The 18,763-nt window shown below is 37.8% G+C and overlaps 1 protein-coding gene across 2 annotated transcripts; it reads right to left on the bottom strand.

The window, feature by feature from the left end:
- Positions 1 to 454: 454 nt before the first annotated feature.
- On the bottom strand, positions 455 to 18,501 carry podn (podocan). Of its 2 annotated transcripts, none has more exons than XM_059528426.1 (10): positions 18,280 to 18,501; positions 13,595 to 13,966; positions 11,472 to 11,565; positions 10,649 to 10,713; positions 8,132 to 8,241; positions 7,895 to 8,051; positions 5,221 to 5,336; positions 4,430 to 5,087; positions 3,135 to 3,283; positions 455 to 1,043 (listed from the first exon to the last, which is right to left on the bottom strand). In XM_059528426.1, the coding sequence occupies exons 2-10, from the start codon at positions 13,865 to 13,867 to the stop codon at positions 890 to 892; spliced, it is 1,776 nt and encodes a 591-aa protein (XP_059384409.1). In that variant the 5' UTR covers positions 13,868 to 13,966; positions 18,280 to 18,501; the 3' UTR covers positions 455 to 889. The 2 variants fall into 2 exon arrangements, with proteins under 2 accessions (XP_059384409.1, XP_059384410.1); XM_059528427.1 differs by lacking the exon at positions 18,280 to 18,501 and adding an exon at positions 12,182 to 12,218 and having other exon boundaries at positions 13,595 to 13,712.
- Between the last annotated feature and the right edge of the window lie 262 nt (positions 18,502 to 18,763).

Here is an 18,763-nt window from a genome sequence, read left to right on the forward strand (position 1 = left end):
ATCTGAAAGCTGAATAATCTGGAATCTGAAGGTGCAAAAAAATCTAAATACTCAGATAATTGCCTTTAAAGATGTCTTAATGAAGTTCTTAGCAATGCATATTACTAATCAAATATTTAGTTTTGATATATTTACAGAAGGAAATTTACAAAATATCCTCATGGAACAGGATCTTTACTTAATATCCTAATGATTTTTGGCATTAAAAAAATGTATAATTTTGACCCATACAAGGTTTTCTTTTTTTTTTTTTTTTTGGCTATTGCTAAAAATGATACCCCCAGCGACTTAAGTGGACTTTATGGTTCAGGGTCTCAAATGTAGTGTTGCACAATGATGCACCATTTTTGAATATGAAATTAGATGTAGGACTGTTAAGACTTAAATTCACAAAACTCTTAAATGACTTTAGATAAAAGCATTTTTCCCTTATAGAAAAAATACCCAGAGCCTGTTCTCTGGAGAAAGAAATTATCATTTCATAGCACAGCAGAACAGCTTTATGCATGTAAACACAATGAGCAATGAGCCATGACTGAGCAAACACCACAAAATAAAAGACAACCAATACAGTTTTCCAGCATCCTGCACCAGATATTAATCCTTATGACTTTGGTTTTCTTACTATTGCATCTATTACAATATAAAGCCACATTTTTGAAATTAGTAGACAGCAATTCGTAGTAGCACAATTAGTATTTTCCTTTCTCATGTCTAAAAATATCTTCCTATGCACTGGGTTGTAATCAAACACTGCGTTTGGAAATAATCACTTTCTGTCAGCTGCCACAATGCATTTATCTTCTCAAACTGGTTGTCATTTTTATTTTATTTTTGAGTGAAGGAAAGTTCAGGGCATGATTTTTTTACTGTTATTTCCATCCATGACTCATGAAAGTTTAGCCTCCTCTTCCTCCTCCACCTGCTCCCCGGCCTGGCCTCGGTTGGGAGAGATGTTACCATGGCCAATGTCCAACACCCGAAGCTTGGACAGGTGAGAAAAAGACTCTTCGGACACCGAATGAACTGAGAGACGATTAAATCTGAAGGAGAAAGGGAACGAGATGCAGAGAAAGAGTTAATGCACATAAAGAAAGGGAACGAGATGCAGAGAAAGAGTTAATGCACATAAAGGCTGATTTTCAAAGTCTAAATTCAAAAACATCACAAATTAAACCTGCAAATCAAAAGCAATTTGGAGGTTCATTCCGGTTTAAATGGTTGAGTGGAGCAAATTCTCAGAAAAGATGTGTGTTTTCATTCTGAAATGTCACATGTTCTCAAATCAAACAGGAATTCAGCGAGGACGAGCCTGTACTCTTATAAACAGACTAGCTAAATTGCCCAAAAGTTACACTGACATTGGTTGTAATGGCTCAGGCATGTCCATTAAGAAACGTCCATCGAGTTCATGTCTTTCCACTTGAAACTGAGCACAGAGTGCTTTATTGACGCACATGAATCCATTTTTTCACTTTTTGTTGATGGACTGTAGAAAGCAGACAGGACATTATGTTCGAGAGGAATCGCCTCTCCCACATGAGCATTAGGTTTGGGAATCAACTCTATACATCACAATTGAACAATTATGTTCACTGTTATTAATGCTTCTTGAACATCTGCCTTCTTTTTCCAATGCGAATGACCATTTCAATTTTTGGATAAACTGTTCCTTTTATGTTGCTCCTGCAGAGCTGTATTGTTAATTTATTTTATAAAAAAACTCCTGTACTGTTTAATTTTCTGCCAGGACATTATGCAGCAATTTTAAGGACATTTTAAGTGCAAAATTAAAAATTAAGATAGAACACTTGTAAATTAAATAAATAAATACAGAAAAATCCTTAATATAACTACAGTACATTGTGACCTATTTTTACAGATTATTTTTTATTTTATTTTTTTTTTTAGTGTAGTGACATTAAAGGTATGTCAATAAAGCTCTTTTCATTACAAAAAAAGCTGAAATAATAAATCTGTTCATGGTTTTCTCAGTAAAAACTTAACATTTTCACTGCTTAAACCATTTATAATTTTAAAAACAAATAAATTGCAGTATGTTTCCTCATTTTCAGCCTTTCTAAACAAATCCATCTTCAGAATGCATTATTAAAATACATAAACTATTCAGTATTATCCTCAACACCAAAATTATGAAATGCAACCGTACTTATGGTGGATTTATTACAAGTATGAATTATTATTTTAGTTATAACAAATAATTTCTTCATAGTAAATATTTAGAAGTAGTTTCACTGAGGTACATATGTATTTATTATGATTTTTACTGCACCATATACTGATGTCTGAAATATACATATTGATCATACTATTTTATTATAAGCTATACACAATGTATTGTTCCGACATACTGACCTATTTGCTGAAACGTTGTCAAAATGTTACATAAAAAGAGTGTTTATTATTGTAAAATATATATTCTGTTAAAACCCCCAAATAACTACAATACTGAAAGTCATTTGTTCATCTGCCATGGCACCTGCTGGTTTTGCAAACGCACAACCATCTCCTAAAATCTATGCGTTTGCATGTTGAAACCGATAATCAGGTCAAGATGAGAAAACTATTTTGTCCGTTCTTTCATTCACTCCACATGTTCTCAGTCTCCGTTTACAGTCTGAATGCTGTTACTGTATGATTTTATGGGAAATGTTCTTGCCTCACGTTATTGTGGCATTAAGTGCAGCTGTGAAAGCTTCGATATTGAGTCCATTACAGCAGAGTAGATCCAAGCGGTTTCAGATAAAGAAACACCCAATAAAACCCAGATCTGAGCACACAGATGATCTGCTTGCTTGGGTGTTTATATATGTTCAACAAAATGCCGACAGCTATTAAAATGAGCTCATAAAATCCAATGTGCGAGAAAATCACATTTACATGAGAGTTTGATATCTTAGGGATTTTATCCAGTTTTGACATCAGAACATAAAGATTCAGTGTCTGCATGTGCTTCTGCATGTCTAAAATGTGTTTGTAAAATCAGGATAATAGACAAAAGTCTATATGTGCTAATAAGGTTTTGCTAAAACAGTTTATGACTTTTAGCTAAAGGATGCAAAAGACACAGTAAAATGAGTGAAAAGGCAGAAAGGAAAGGACCGGCGAGTCACCTGAGGAAGATGCCTTTGATGTTGGGTGTGTTGAGAAAAGCTGTGGCAGAAACGGAGCTGATTCTGTTGTTCTGCAGGTGAAGAAACTCAAGAGACTCGGGCAGGTCAGGAGGAACGTGTGACAACATGTTACCGGAGAGATCCAGAGTCTGAAGCACACATAAAACATGTTCAAGCATCCTCTTTCTCCATCTATCAAAGGGAGATTCAGCTAAACCTTTGAAATGGGAAATTAGACATTACGTTCTAAGCAGAATCTTTCCTTGGCTGGAAACAGATCTCTTAGGAAATCATGCAATGAAAGAGACTGCTTCTTTATACTTCTTATCTTTTTTTTCTCGTGTAAGAGCAGAGGGTCTGCATTTCTCATCCAGCTGATAACGGACAACAAGCTCTCTTTGTGATTACGCCTGAACGCCTGACAAACTTTACCCCGTTTTCTTTTAAATTTTCTATTTATTAAGAGCAACTGCTTTTCTTATCCATCTGATAACAGAAAAACAAGCTTTCACTATAGGGAGGAAAACCAAATATAAAAAACAAATAAAAATATTTAAAAAAAAAAAAAATGAAAAAATAGAACAAAAAAGAAATTGAAAAACTATAAGCGAAAATATATAACATATTTTTATTTATTTAGATCATAGAGTCTGTTTTTCCCTACAGTCTTACCCAACATGCCAAACAAAATAAAACTGGGGAAAACTTTTTAAAAACAAAAGCAAATACAAAATAAAATAAACTTTTTACGTTTTTTGAAGTTCACTTATATTTTTTTGTCAGTGTTACTTGCACAAAAATAGTTGTAATGTAGTTGATCACTTGACAAACTTTATCCCATTTTTCTATTTATCTATTGTTTATTATTTATTAAGAGCATAGAGTCTGCTTTTCTTATCCAGCTGATAACAAACGACATACTTATCCCACAGGCAAAACCAAACAAAACAAATAAACAGAAAAGAAAAACAGGCATATTAAAAATTATAAAATAATATGAAATAAAATCTTTCACTTATAATGTTAGTCAAGATTGTAATCTAGTTGATCACTTCACCCCATTTTTTCTATATATTTATTCATTAATATTCCTGAGCCCATGCAGCAGTCTGTCAGAATTTATCATGTGTTATATTATTTGTAGTATTTTTTATTACAGAAAAACTGAATTACCGTAAATGTAATTTAAATGTAAAATGCATTCCTCAATTTTCATTCATACACCATTGCCACACTTTGTTCGAATCATTAATGTAACACATATAAAATGTCTTGAGTGACGGATGATCTCTCACCGTGAGCGCGCTCAGCTCCTGCCAAGCTCCCTGGTAGATAGACTTCAGCTTCAGCTGGTTGTTGGTCAGATAGAGCTCTCTCAGCGAACTCATTCCCATCAGAGCTCCTTCCGGTATCTCGGTCATCTGATTGTCATTCACCTTCAAAACCTGGAGGCTCTTGGGAAGACCCAACGGCAGCGTCTGCAGCTTGTTTCCCGACAGATCCAGGGTCTCCAGGATGCGGAGCTTCCTGAAGGCCTCTCTGTGGAGCTTGGCACTGGTGAGGCGGTTGTAGCTGAGGTTGAGCTCCGTCAGGGTGTAGAGCATGATCAGATCGTTGCGTCCGATCTCGCTGATGAGGTTGTGGAGCAGCATGAGGGTCTTGGCGCGGCGAGGAAGGCCGCGGGGAACGCGCTCCAGAAGGTTGTTGTACATGTGGACGGTGTGGAGACGTTTGAGACCCTGGAAGGCGGCCGGATGGATGGAGCGGGAGCGGAGGCGGTTGTTGTGGAGGAGAAGGTACTCCAGGTTTCGAATGGATGTCAATGCGTTCACTGTGATGCTTTGGATTGAATTCTTCTCCAAATGAAGCAGGATGAGATTTCGAGGAAGCCCGAGAGGAACCGTGCTCAGGTTGTTATTGGACAAATCCAGATATTCCAGACTGTTCAAGTGACTGATGAGAGAAGGCATAGTTTTCATCAGTTACAGCTCAGGTAGTGGTTTTACAAGAAGGTTAGGAAATAGAGAGCCATGCAGAAGAAAGAGTGCGAGGTAAATTAGTTCTTGGTTTGTTCAGTCATGCTGACCTGAAGGTCTCGTTGTCCATGCCGTCATTGCTCAAGAAGTTGTTTTGCAGGTAGAGTTCTCGAAGATGGAACAAATTATCGAACGCACCTGTGGGAATCTTTTCCAGCTTGTTGTTCTGCATAGAAACAGACAAAAATAAAAAAGTAATCATGACAAATGCATTTGAGGTGCATTGATGCAATGATTCCATTATGTGTCTTATATAACACATATCTGCTTTTTGTTTTGATGTCCTGCTGCAATTCCCTTTTTTGTTTTTGTTCACCCAAACTAACAATTTGCATCAAAACGTATAATGCCTGGTTTGATGTCAATGAACCAATGACATTTGCCATTAAAGACATTTAATAAAAAAAAAATGCATCGATGGTGACATTTTGATCACAAAATAAAATGAAAAATGAAAGATTTGCATAAAATGAAAAAAAAAATTTAGTTTCAATAGATAACTTTTTTTATTTCATGGCTGATAACTAGAAGATTGCTAATATTTTAATTTTACAAGCAAAAAATATAAATAAAATAAAAATATAAAAGCAAAGTAAACCTTAACTGCAAGCTACTGTACAAGCAAATGTATCACTATAATCGTTATCACCATTAATAGTATGAAACATGGATAAATGCTTCTTTTGAAATCTGCTACATAAAAAGTATTTAAAAAAGTGTATAAGTTTATACACACAAACAAAACGCTCCATCCAACATATGTTCTTAAAATGGTTAAACTTTGCCATATCTTTTCCCTTTTAATTCAGTACTAAATGATGTAACAAGTCATTTAAAATTTCATTTAAATAAGCTAAAACAGTTTACTACTCTTTTTTTTTTCTTTTTTATCGTGAAGTTGTTGTTTTTTTAAGGGAAATATTGGCTCACACTTGATGGTGGTGGCATATTGTGAAACCCTAGTCAAGACAAACCACGCACATTTGACAGTAAAGGGATAGTTCACCCAAAAATGAAAAGTTGATGTTTATCTGCTTACCCCCAGGGCATCCAAGATGTAGGCGACATTGTTTCTTCAGTAGAACACAAACTGAGATTTTTAACTCAAACCATTGTAGTCTGTCAGTCTTATAATATAAGGGGATGGGAATCACGGCTTTGAGAAAAAAAAAAACAAAAAAACATGCACAAACAGAACCAAATTAAACCCTGCTGCTCGTGACGATACATTGATGTGTAAAGACATGAAGCGATTGGTCTGTGCAAGAAACTGAACAGTATTTATATTGTTTTTTACCTCTGATTTTTACCACAATCGCGTCTTCTTCTTGCTTTATGGCAGATCGCCGACTTATATTGACCATTCATACTCTATCTCTAGGAAAGTCGTGGCATAGCGGTTAGAGAGTTTGACTCCTAACCCTAAGGTTGTGGGTTCAAATAAATGGCATAAATGGCCGCCCACTGCTCCGGGTGTGTGTTCACGGTGTGTGTTCTCTGCTGTGTGTGTGCACTTTGGATGGGTTAAATGCAGAGCACAATTCTGAGTATGGGTCACCATACTTGGCTGTATGTCACTTCAATTCATCTACAATCTCAATTAGGAGTACCAATGTTCCACTTGAGAGATAGGTGGTGGTAATGCACTTATTAGTCTGACGTAAAGCAAAAAGAAGAAAACAATGCGTTAGCTGAAGAACAAGACGTGAACGTTCTCTCAGGACAGTTCGGACATTGTGGTGAATCAGAGGTTAAAAAAAAAGTTCAGTTTCTTGCACAGTCTGATCGTCTCATGTCTTTACACATCAATGTATCGTCACGACCCCCAGGGTTTATTTTGGTTTTGTTTGTGTATGTTTTTTTTTTTTATTATTGACTCCCAATATATCACTGACAGACTACAATGGTTTGAGTTAAAAATCTCAGTTTGTGTTCTACTGAAGAAACAACGTCACCTACATCTTGGATGCCCTGGGGGTAAGCAGATAAACATCAAATTTTCATTTTTGGGCAAACTATCCCTTTAACAATGAGACAACCACATCATGATGCAGCATATTTGAATAAAACAAGACTGTCTGTGATGAGCATTAATGAGATGTGAGATCTGCACCAGAAGACGCATTAGGCAATCAGGAGGGAACTCATCTCTTTTTAGTCAAATTTATTTTTGGCTGCACCAATGACTATACCTACTTCAGACTATTTTCAAAGATTGCATACGGGATGTGCTTGGGGAATTTGGCAATTGAAAATACAACATTTTAATTGAACTCTTCAAATGTACAGAATGACACGAATAAATATTAGTTCATTTGGCTGAAAGAAAATCCAAAAGATCCAAGTCATTAATTTACAACCTGCATTCAGGTCGTTCTAGCAGGCTGAACAACAGGAAACCACCTGGAATTAAACTCGAACAAACTATTAAATGCACTATTAAATGTAAGAGCACAATCAGTCTCTCATTCAAATCAAAGCTGCTGCTCTTCTCCGTTCAAAACAGTCCTCTCACTAAACTATCTATAGCTTCAGAAGATTTGAAATATAGTGCTTACAGGCCACTTTGATGGTGCTTTTTATGAGAAAATACCACTTTAGACCTTGTGCAATGTATAGTTGTATTTCTTGGGAGAATGAAAGTGGTTTAAAATGACATAAGACTGACTACATGGTGACTGTACTAATTTTTTCACCTTTTAATGAGCCTCGCAGTGGTCTTACCTTCAGGTGTAGGCGGTAGAGGGCGGTGGGGAGACCCTTAGGGACATAACGGAGGAAATTACTGGACATAATGAGGATCTCGAGATTGTCTGATCCATTAAACATGTTCTCTGGCAGACCGGCATCTGTTAGCTTGTTGTTATGGAGATACACTGACCTGAAGCACAGCACACAGACCGTTAATACTGAGTCTCAAAGCAACACACAAACCTTGTGGAGAGAGCGCTTCAGGCTTACTTCAGAGCCGGCTTCTGGCCAAACGTGTTGGGGTAGATTTTAGTGAGCTGGTTAGCAGCGAAATCAGCGCTGACCAAAGAGGGAGGGAGATGTCTGGGAGCGGCTGTGAGCTGCAACAAGTGTAAAGGACAAAACAAGTCAGTTATTATGACAAAACAAACACTATGTAGTGGAATGGCTTATTTATATGGAGTGTTACCAAATACAGCAATAAATGGACATGAAAGATTGATTTGGGTTGAAATATTTTCATTATGTAAGAAGAAAGAGAGCTAAACTAACACAGTTTAGAGCTGGCCAGATTTCTTTATGGTTTTAAAAGACATTACTTCCGCTCACCAAAGCGGCATTTATACAGTAAAAAAAGTAATATTGTAAAATGTTATTCCAGTTTAAAATAGGGGTTTCTGAATATATTTTAAAATTAAATGTATTCCTGTGATCAAAGCTGAATTTTTTGGATTGTTCCTCGATTATTATTATTTTTATTATTATTATTATCATCATCAATGTTGAAAACATTGATCATATTATTGTGGAAACCAGGATTTTTTTCTGAATTTTTTTTTTACAAGAAGGGACTCTACTGTCATTTTCGATCAATTTAATGCATCAGTGCTGAATAAAATTATTATTATTTTTTTATTATTAATTATTATTATTTTTTGCTGAATAAAATTATTATTATTTTTTAACAAATGCAAAGCTCCACTTTTTTTTTGTGGCTTCAACATGGTGTTTTTTTTTTTAAATAAAAAATAAATCCAGGCACCATAAAGAAAAAGAACCACAATATTGCATTGAAAAGCCTGGCTCTCCTTTATTATGCAACTGCATAATGCATAATGCATTGCTTTTTTAGGGTCACTACAGTATGCATAAAGTACTTCTTCCACAGTCAGTTTTGTCTCCCAGGTCAATAAGTGTCATGGAATCATGCCAAGCATGTTCAAGTTGTAACTGGATTTTTCACTGAAAATGTACGCACCCTCAGTCCGTCAATTCATGTTTTAGGAAGCCAAAAGCTGTGTGTTTGAATTAAATTAATCATCTGCTCACAAACCTGCTATTAAGTGTCTTGAACAGGTTTGAATACCTTGCATGTATTTTAAGCCACAAAGCTAGCAAAATTTGCCAAATTTACTGACTCAGTACAGCAAGAATGAATGTTACATGTCCAAAGAAATCATGGCAAACATTCGCATCAGCATGATTCTTCTGAATGCTTTGGCTTTCATTGATGCGTCTTTGTCTTGCTTTTCCAGCAGGACAGTGAGATAACACTGGCCAGTGTCAGATAAAATCTCAGTAGGATCTCTTTCTCTTTCCGTTATCCTTTTTTAAGTCCATCAGCTACAAATCTGTCCAGCGCATGCTCTGGAGGTCGCCGGGGCCGCTTTAGCTACCGCGGCCTGGCGCACACAGCTGGGTGATTAACATGGAAAGCTGGCACGGTATGTCCAGAGAGCATGTGTGTGTGTTAAAGCCTTGCCATGGCTGTTACCAGCTGGCATAAGAACAATCCACAGCACTGACGGAACGAGGGATTGAGGGGAGAAGCTCACGCCAAACTGGCTGCCAATGACAGAACACGACTGACCATTATAAACCAACATAAACATCAAACTCCAGCTCCCACCAGTCAGCGTTAAACAGACCTGGGAAAGGCTTCAGTCTTGGAAAATGAATGTTAGTGAGTCACTCTCAGGGGCCGTGACCGAAACCCCTGGCAAACAAAACTCTATATTTTAGAGGTTTTATTTCTAGAGACTCATCTAATTCTGTTATTAGTTTGTAAAAAGCGTTAACTTTGCCAAGAAAAATGTCACAATTAAAACATACCACAGCAAGTCTGATTACATGATAAATAGAAACACAGATTTAGTTGTTTTTAAATGTTTTGAGGGCATATTTTCTGGGTCATGTGAACATTAAAATTCCATAAAAAGATTTTGGAAGCATTAATGGAATGTTACTTTTGAATGTCTTCTGAACATTCCAAAACAAGTAGGAAATTTTAAAAAGCTTTTAAAATAAAAGATTTCAAGAAAAAGTTCTATGATGTAGAAATTCAATTTAAACTTGGAAAAATGTTTGTTCATGACTTTGACTGAACCTTGCCAGAACGTTAACCAAAGTACTGAGAATATTCCCTGTTATCTGATTAGCAATATGCTAAAACATGCTGGCAACATAATAGCATCCTCAAAGCAATGCCCTGCCAACTACTCTAGCCTTAGAGTCTTAAAGGTACAGCAGCAAAAACAACTCATTCTAAGCATGGAAAAATGGTGAAGGAAAACTAAATTACAACTGATTTGGTGCAAAACCTTTTCTTAAAATGATATATGTTCAGGGAAAAATGTAGGGTATAGCCTCATTAAACTCAAGCCAGGAAAGCTTCACATCTGAGCCTGTGATCTGCATTCAAGTTAGTGAATAAAAGAGAGAGAGAGAGAGAGAGAGAGAGAGAGAGAGAGAGAGATGAGAGTTTGAGAATAAACATTGATGACTCACCTTATTATTTGCCAAGTATAAATAACTCAGCCTTTCCAGAATATGAAACCCTTCATCGTCAAGGCCTGCACATGCACGCGCGCACACACACACACACACACAAACATACACACACAAACGTTATTGACCTTCATTACATGTTTCATTTAAAGATTTATTAATGTTTATCTAATTTATTTGATCAAAGATAGAGTAAAAACAGTAATATTGCAAAATATTACTACACTTTCAAATAACTGTTTTCTTTTTTGTTTATATTGTAAAATATTATTTATTTGTGTGATGCACAGCTGAATTTTCAGCATCATTCCTCCAGTCTTCAGCGTCACATGATCCTTCAGAAATAATTCTAATATGCTGATTTGCAGCTCAAGAAACATTTCTGATTATTATCAATGTTAAAACAGTTGTGCCGCTTCATAATTTGTTAAGGACTCTTTAAAGAATATAAAGTTTAAAAGAACTGCACATTTCTGAAACTGAAATCTTTTGTTACATAAAAAAAAAATCTCTTTAATGTCACTTTTGATGAATTAAATGCATCGTTGTGTGCATGTATGGAACAACATGTGTGTTTGAACAACTTGAGAGGGGGTTAATAATATCAGGAATTTCATTTTTGGCCACACTTATGCTTTAAAGGAATGTATTCTGATGTGTCTGCCGATTTATTGAATTAAAAACTTCATTTCCACTTCAAACAGTCATGTTGACCACACATGCATGAGAGAGTATGATCCAAAGCCAGCAGCTCTTTCAGCACTCTTCCCTTCTCTCGCTCTCTCCCTCTGCTGTCCTGCCCTGACCCTCTCATCAGCCGTACCTTGTGTTGTGAGCCGGTTGTTCTGCAGGTTTAGGGTCTCCAGCTGCTGAAGACGTGACAGATGCTCCAGCGTGACCTCAGTGATTTGGTTATTCTGGGACAGGACAGAAAAACAAATCACATTTAACCCTGTGACACCAGCCACATATCAACATGATCAAACCGTTGCTGAAAAACCTGTTCCACACAATCTACTACATGCCTCCTGACGTCTGATTGACAGTTCTTATCTTTTTTTAGCAAGTAAAAGGCCTTTTAGTATAATTGTACAAACACCCACATCAAGCTCGGGCTTCACGTGTATATTTGCTGTCAAATCTATAATGAAGGTTATTTAATAAATGTAAGAATAACTTTTATAGCAACTTGGGTTCACTTGATCATACATACATCAATCATCATTGTATTGCATAATGCATGGCATTATGTTTTGATCATAAAAGTAAGCATTTAAATATAATCTTACTAAGACATATTGTTGGCAGATATGGAGTGAAGACTGATATTTGTCATTTTATCTAAACATATTATACTGTATGAGACATAAAAGCACGATGTATCAAATTATACTAAACAAAAAACACATATGCTAATATTTATTTTAGATATTTTGCCTAAAGCTTTGATAAACTGTACCATTTCAATAAATGTAATTTTTTTTTGTCAGGCTTTAAAGGGGTTGAAGAGATAGTCTGTCATCATTTACTCACCTTCATGTTGTTCCAAACCCTTACAACTTTCTTTCTTCTGTGAAACACAAATGGAGAAGTTTAGCAGAACGTCCCGGCTGCTGTTTTCTATACAATAATAAAAGTTACATGAATGGGAATGGATGCTTTCAAGTTCCAAAAGGACAAAAAAAAAGCACCTTAAAAGTTTTTCATACATTAAGTTTTAAGACTTCTGGAGCCATAAAATAATTTAGTCTGCTTTGCAATCTTAATTGCATTTCCATATTCAGACTAGTGCATCATCAGTTATCAAACTATCTATTATTTTTTAAATGAATAATTTATGTAAAGAATTACAAAAGAGTTTGATTGAGTTGAAGTGTCAATTGCTAAAACAGCAGAAGGATCCCTTAATACAGAATTTGTGTGATTAATTACAAAGTTTGTTTTTAATTACATGCACATTTTTAATTAAGCAGACCTTTTTATACAACTATAGCAACTGTTAAATATAAAACATCACAAAGTGTGATAATTAGTGTGTTTCTTTTAATCATCATAAATTAAACCATTAAATTGAAAGGCCTAGTGAAAATACCAGCACCCATCATATTTTCTCATTGAACATTGATATGACTTTCATCTGTTTATCACATTTAAGCTGTAATATGACATCTGAAGAACTGAAATATATTGCTCCAGCCATATGAACTTTTATGGTGCATTTTATTTTTGAAACTCAACAGCCTTGTAATTGAAAATAATCTTGACATTCTGCAGTCTGTCTTCATTTGTATTTCTTAAAACAAAGCAAGCATACAGGTTGGAAATAACATGAGGGGCATTTTTAGGTGATCTAACGCTTTAATGTGTTGGAAAAATATATTAACTAGTTTATGTGTGTGTGTGTGTGTGTGTGTGTCTGTGTGTGTGTGTGTGTGTGTGTGTGTGTGTGTGTGTGTGTGTGTGTGTGTGTGTGTGTGTGTGTGTGTGTGTGTGTGTGTGTGTGTGTGTGTGTGTGTGTGTGTGTGTAAACTTTGAAAGATGTCTCTTCTGCTAACCAAGTGTGCAATTGTTTTATTTTTTTTTTTAAATAGTAAAAACAGTAATATTGTCAAATATAATTTAAAAATGCATTAAAATTGCAATAGTATTTCACAATATAACAGTTTTTAGGGATTTTTTTGTTTAAATAAATGCATCCTTGCTGAGCATAAGAGACCTTTGAAAAACAATTAAAAATCATTTTAAAATTAGTTTTTAAATGAGTGAAATTTTTTGATTTATGAATAAATTAATCAGTTGAAGAAGAGCAGACCTCCCAACTCTAACATCCCAAGCATTTCAGATGCTTACGGCTGACAGATTCGATCACCAAATAAACAAGAAGCAAAATATTCAGGAGAAGTGTGCATGGGGAAGCAATCCAAATCTGCAAACAAACCCACGCACCTGCAGGGACAGCTGACGGGTCAGTTCGGATAAATCCTGTGGGAACTCCGTGAGACTGACTCCATTACAGTCCACCGCTCCCTCCTCGCTACAGCTGCATTTCTCCGGACATGAGATCTGTAGCTCCACGTTTCTCACTGTTACGGGTGGGTCCTCCACCTCTCCGTCCTCCTCATCCAGCTTTATGTCTGTTGTTTCCACCTGACCTCGAACCAGAGTCCAGCCCAGCAGAACCAAACCCAGCAGCTCCAGAAGGCCGCGCCGCTGACCCATGGCTTCCAGGCCTTAGTGCTCTCCCTCGGGTCAAACCAGATCTGAAAACCCTCGCCCCTCTCTGAATGGTTTTTACAGATCCAGCTAGACACTTGTGACCTGTGATTCAAAAGAACTGATGCTTTCTGGATTCACTCAGTGAATTTGTTTTTGTAATAGTATTTATATGCTAAAAAATAAGGAACAAAAAGACAAAAGTTTTCCAAAAAAGAAAGGAAAAAACACAAATAACATCTCAAATCCTGCAATTATAAGTAAAAGTTCTCTATATGAACTAGAATATTTTACATCATATATCCTACTTACACGATCAGAATTCAATTTACATGTCTAGATGTCACAAGGTGACGATCTTTAGGGGCGGAACCAAAATTCGGGAAGTTTGGTTCCGCCCGGAAGTGTTTCCGCCCGGACCGGAAAAACAGAACACCGGAACTTCCGGTAGCGCCGTAAGAAGGAAAATCAGGGAATTCGATGCACCTGTGCCTAGTTAGGGACAGCGGTTGGTGATTGGAGGATACGCTGGACAAGGCAGTACTTAAGGCCAAGTTATTTCACAGTCTGGGAAGCTCTCTTTGGTGTGTGTGAAGCACTGGGTTGTGCCCGTCTTGGTACGCTGCTGGTAGCTGTCTAACTCTCTCTCTCCCTCAGGCTGGAATTGTATGATTGTGAAGACATCGCGAACCTTAAAGGTTGAGAAGTGAACAGATTATACGGCGAACTGAGACGACGTGAAAAAGGGGATTGGAAGTGGCATTGATGTGAGTACTAAGAGCCAGTCGAAAGTGCCCTGTATATTGACCTGGCGTTGTGTAGATCTCTCCAGGAGGAGGAGGGTGGCCCTACCCCTAATATAGTGTGGTGGGAGAGCCGAAGGAATACTTATTGAAGTAGTCGCAACGACGACATCACTAGCTAGGCCGCATATTCCATCGCCAGATCCGAACCAAGCGAAGTGAAGGAAGACGGGTGTCCTTTCCGTACACTGAGTGTGGTGGGTGAGTCTTCGTGCTGTGAAAACCTATAATTTTGACGTGGTGTTGTATATTGCTGTGGGCTGCTGTGTATTGCCGTGTGTCCTGTCAGATAAACCCCCGCCTTCACGCACTTCGGCGTGGGAGGACAAGGAGATTGCTGGTCCTAGCCTAGTTCAGTACAGTATATGTTGTGAGCGTGCTTCAGATCTCCGGAGATAGCACGGTACGCTGTGTCCAGCCCAGAGGTGAAAGCCATCCAAAGCAGAGTAACTGTGTTTTGTGTCCAAGTTGATACCTGTGGAGAGGAAAGGAAAGAGAGTGAGTAACACAAGGAGAAACAGAGGAAACCTGTACTTACAGTACGCTGTGTCCAGCCCAGAGGTGAGAGCCATTCAAAGCAAACTAACTGTGCTATTGTGCCCAAGTTGATACCTGTGGAGAGAAAAGGAGAGAGAGAGTGAATAACACGAGGAGGAATAGAGCGAACCCTGTACTTACAGTACGCTGTGTCCAGCCCAGAGGTGAGAGCCATTCAAAGCAAACTAACTGTGCTATTGTGCCCAAGTTGATACCTGTGGAGAGAAAAGGAGAGAGAGAGTGAATAACACGAGGAGGAATAGAGCGAACCCTGTACTTACAGTACGCTGTGTCCAGCCCAGAGGTGAGAGCCATTCAAAGCAAACTAACTGTGCTATTGTGCCCAAGTTGATACCTGTGGAGAGAAAAGGAGAGAGAGAGTGAATAACACGAGGAGGAATAGAGCGAACCCTGTACTTACAGTACGCTGTGTCCAGCCCAGAGGTGAGAGCCATTCAAAGCAAACTAACTGTGCTATTGTGCCCAAGTTGATACCTGTGGAGAGAAAAGGAGAGAGAGTGGGTAACACGAGGAGAGACTGAGGAAACCTGTACTTACGCCGCTGCCTGTGGAGAAAGAGAAAGCGAGTGAGCACCCAAGGAACGAACTGTGTGAACCAGTACTTACTGTGAGCTGTAATCAGCGAAGAGGTGAGAGCAAAACCAAGCTGAACTAACTGTGCCTGTGTGTCCCAGCCGCTGCCTGTGGAGAAAGAGAAAGCGAGTGAGCACCCAAGGAACGAACTGTGTGAACCAGTACTTACTGTGAGCTGTAATCAGCGAAGAGGTGAGAGCAAAACCAAGCTGAACTAACTGTGCCTGTGTGTCCCAGCCGTTGCCTGTGGAGAAAGAGAAAGAGCGTGAGCACCCAAGGAACGAACTGGGTGAATCAGTACTTACTGCGAGCTGTAATCAGCGAAGAGCCGTTGCCTGTGGAGGAAGAGAAAGAGAGTGGGCACCTCGAGAACGAACTGTGTGAACCAGTACTTACCGTGAGCTGTATTCAGCGAAGAGGAGGAAGAAGGAGGGCGCTACGGATACCTAAGACTCAGGCCGGGGCCCGAGCCCCACGCCCCGGATCCCCGTGGCCCCCTTGCTCCCTGACCTCTTCCCGGCCATAGCCCATCTGGAGGGCCGAGTCAGAGTTTAGTTTTAATTGCCCTTTCCCTATTCCCCAACCTATTTTTAAATATTTAAATAAAGATTGTTTTATCACTTACTTGTTCTCGTGTTGTTTGGCCATTGGGTCGGGTTTGGGGACCTCCTCGAGGTGGAAGTTGAGAAGGGGTGTGGCTTAGTTAAAGCATAGCCAGCCCCTGGGTGTGACATATACTCTTATTTTCAGTCAAAAATGTTCTCTCTGCCACTTCTGAGTAACATAAATTTCCAGGTTTGTTTGCCACATGTTGGCCATTTGATGTTAAAACACATTAATAATGAATAATTTTTTTCTTATAAACATGCAGCTTTTCTCTTTACAACACATAAACTGATTCACTGGAGAGGACACATTGGTGAGCGAGTGATGCAAGCAAACATTACTCTAAACCCAATCCTCCTGAAGAAACAAACTGCATCTTGGATGGCTTGAAGCTGAGTAAATTATCAGCAAATCTTCATTTTTGGGTGAACTGTTCCTTTAATTTCTCATAGATGAGTTCAGAATTTTTATATATCTACAGTTTAAATTGGGTTGATACAGGACAGTTGCATGGTGTGATTATATTTAAACATTAGCGAAAAGCCATATACAGTACTGTGGTGCTCCAAATGATAATGTGGTTTATTTGCACCTCAGCTCTGGGTTCATCTAGCACCGAACCCCTGATCTGAGAGCAGTTTTCTCCAACGTGTTCATAAAAACCCCAGCATTCCCACCTTGGAGCCCAGCATTCCCAAAGACTACTGAGAAATTGGAAGGAAACTGGGAAAAAATTCTGGAATGAGTTCCAACAATCATAAACAGGTGTCTTTCTCTAGCCAACATAAGTTTGTTCATAAAAAATATTTGAATGTTTCAGTTTTCTTTAACAATAACAACACTGCTCCAAACCCCTCACAACCAATTGTTTACAGCATCCTAGTGAAACAGCATAGTTGTAACTGTGTTCCCAACTGCAGCCATCAACTAAAGCCAAGAGAAATGATAGCCTGATGTGAACATCGGTCGAACTTGACCTTAAAATCAGACAGGAATGTTATTCCAGTAACAACAAGTATGTTGATCCAGGAACATGTTCTACTTGGCAAAATCATATTTAGCATACTTAAATATCCATTTCAGGGACTCATCGCATGCATAGGAGGCAGTTAATACACAGTGAGGTCAGAGATCATAATAAATTAAAACAAGAAAATATGGTGCTGTAAAATCCACTCCATAGAATCTTAACATTTCACAAAAAGTTCTTCATAGTGTCCTTGTTACAGTGTAATTATACATTGAAGAACTGAGTAATATTAATTAACTACATGTATGGTTAGGGTTGGAATTAGGGTTACTTCCATGCAAGTATGCTTAATTTATTGTTATTATAATAGTAAGTAATTGTAACATGAGTAACAAGTTCTTTAGATTTTTAAAATGTTCTTCACACAATTTTTTTTCTCACTTAAAGGTTCTTGGGGGAACCATAAACCTTTATTTTTAGGATTGCGAATAACAAATAATTGATCGCGAAGACATTAACCATGTGATTTCTTTTCTTCCCCCCCATGAAGCTCTTTTGAACATCTCCAATCATGCCGATCAAGCAAAAGAGACACCAAATACTAAGACATTCTCAAAAATCCCTCAAACTGCTATCAGTTTGTTAAGAGAAGCTCAAAAAGAATACAAAACAAAATGTTAGGACCACACTAATACCTTGTTTCTAAAACAAAAACAGACCACGTTTTCCATAAAGTTGAGTGTTATGTAACACCTACTGTAACTCAAGAACATCATCCTCAGGTCAGCTACTAAAAACATATGCTACTATGAAAAACACATGACTCTAGATAACCTCAAACACACCTGTTTAACATCAAAACGACTGGAATCAGTTCACATGCCAAGTATAGAAGTGTAAATACATACCTCCGCTTCTCCTGAAAGTATCCAACAGAGTTAAAGCCAAAGTCCAGCGTACGAAAGCTTCCTAAAGCAGCGCAAACACATCACAAGAGCAGCAGCGCTGGAGAGAGACGCTCAGCTGTATTACCTTCCAGATGTGTGAAGAGCCAGAGAGGGAGAGAACGCAGAAGAGGAAAGAGGAAAGTGTTGTCGCCAAGAAATTAATATCTTAGTTCTGTTCCTCTTGAAAACAAACTTTTCCATGATTGCAGTTGAAATACGAAGCCGGTATGGATTTTTTTTCTTATTCTGGGAAACCTACAGTTAATTTTGCACACACTGCAAGTAGTTGATTGAGAAATGTTCCCACTTTACTCTATAAACAATATTATAAGTTTGACATTCACATTAAGAAAGTTCCTGAGCCTTTAGGAAGCAAATAGGTCAAGCCAGAAGAACATGTGGTTTTTATTTGTCTCTTGGGTTTGAACTGCATCACTTATCATAC

The sequence above is a fragment of the Carassius carassius genome, chromosome 37 (assembly GCF_963082965.1).
Source record: "Carassius carassius chromosome 37, fCarCar2.1, whole genome shotgun sequence".
NCBI classification, from domain to species: Eukaryota; Metazoa; Chordata; class Actinopteri; order Cypriniformes; family Cyprinidae; genus Carassius; species Carassius carassius.

Excerpts from the sequence above, each read along its gene's own strand:
- podn (XM_059528426.1), bottom strand. The coding sequence starts at position 13,867 with ATGGGTCAGCGGCGCGGCCTTCTGGAGCTGCTGGGTTTGGTTCTGCTG. Across the intron at positions 8,242-10,648 it reads TATACTTGGCAAATAATAAG|CTCACAGCCGCTCCCAGACA; the intron begins GTGAGTCATCAA and ends CACTTGTTGCAG. Across the intron at positions 8,052-8,131 it reads GGCCAGAAGCCGGCTCTGAA|GTCAGTGTATCTCCATAACA; the intron begins GTAAGCCTGAAG and ends GCTGTGCTTCAG.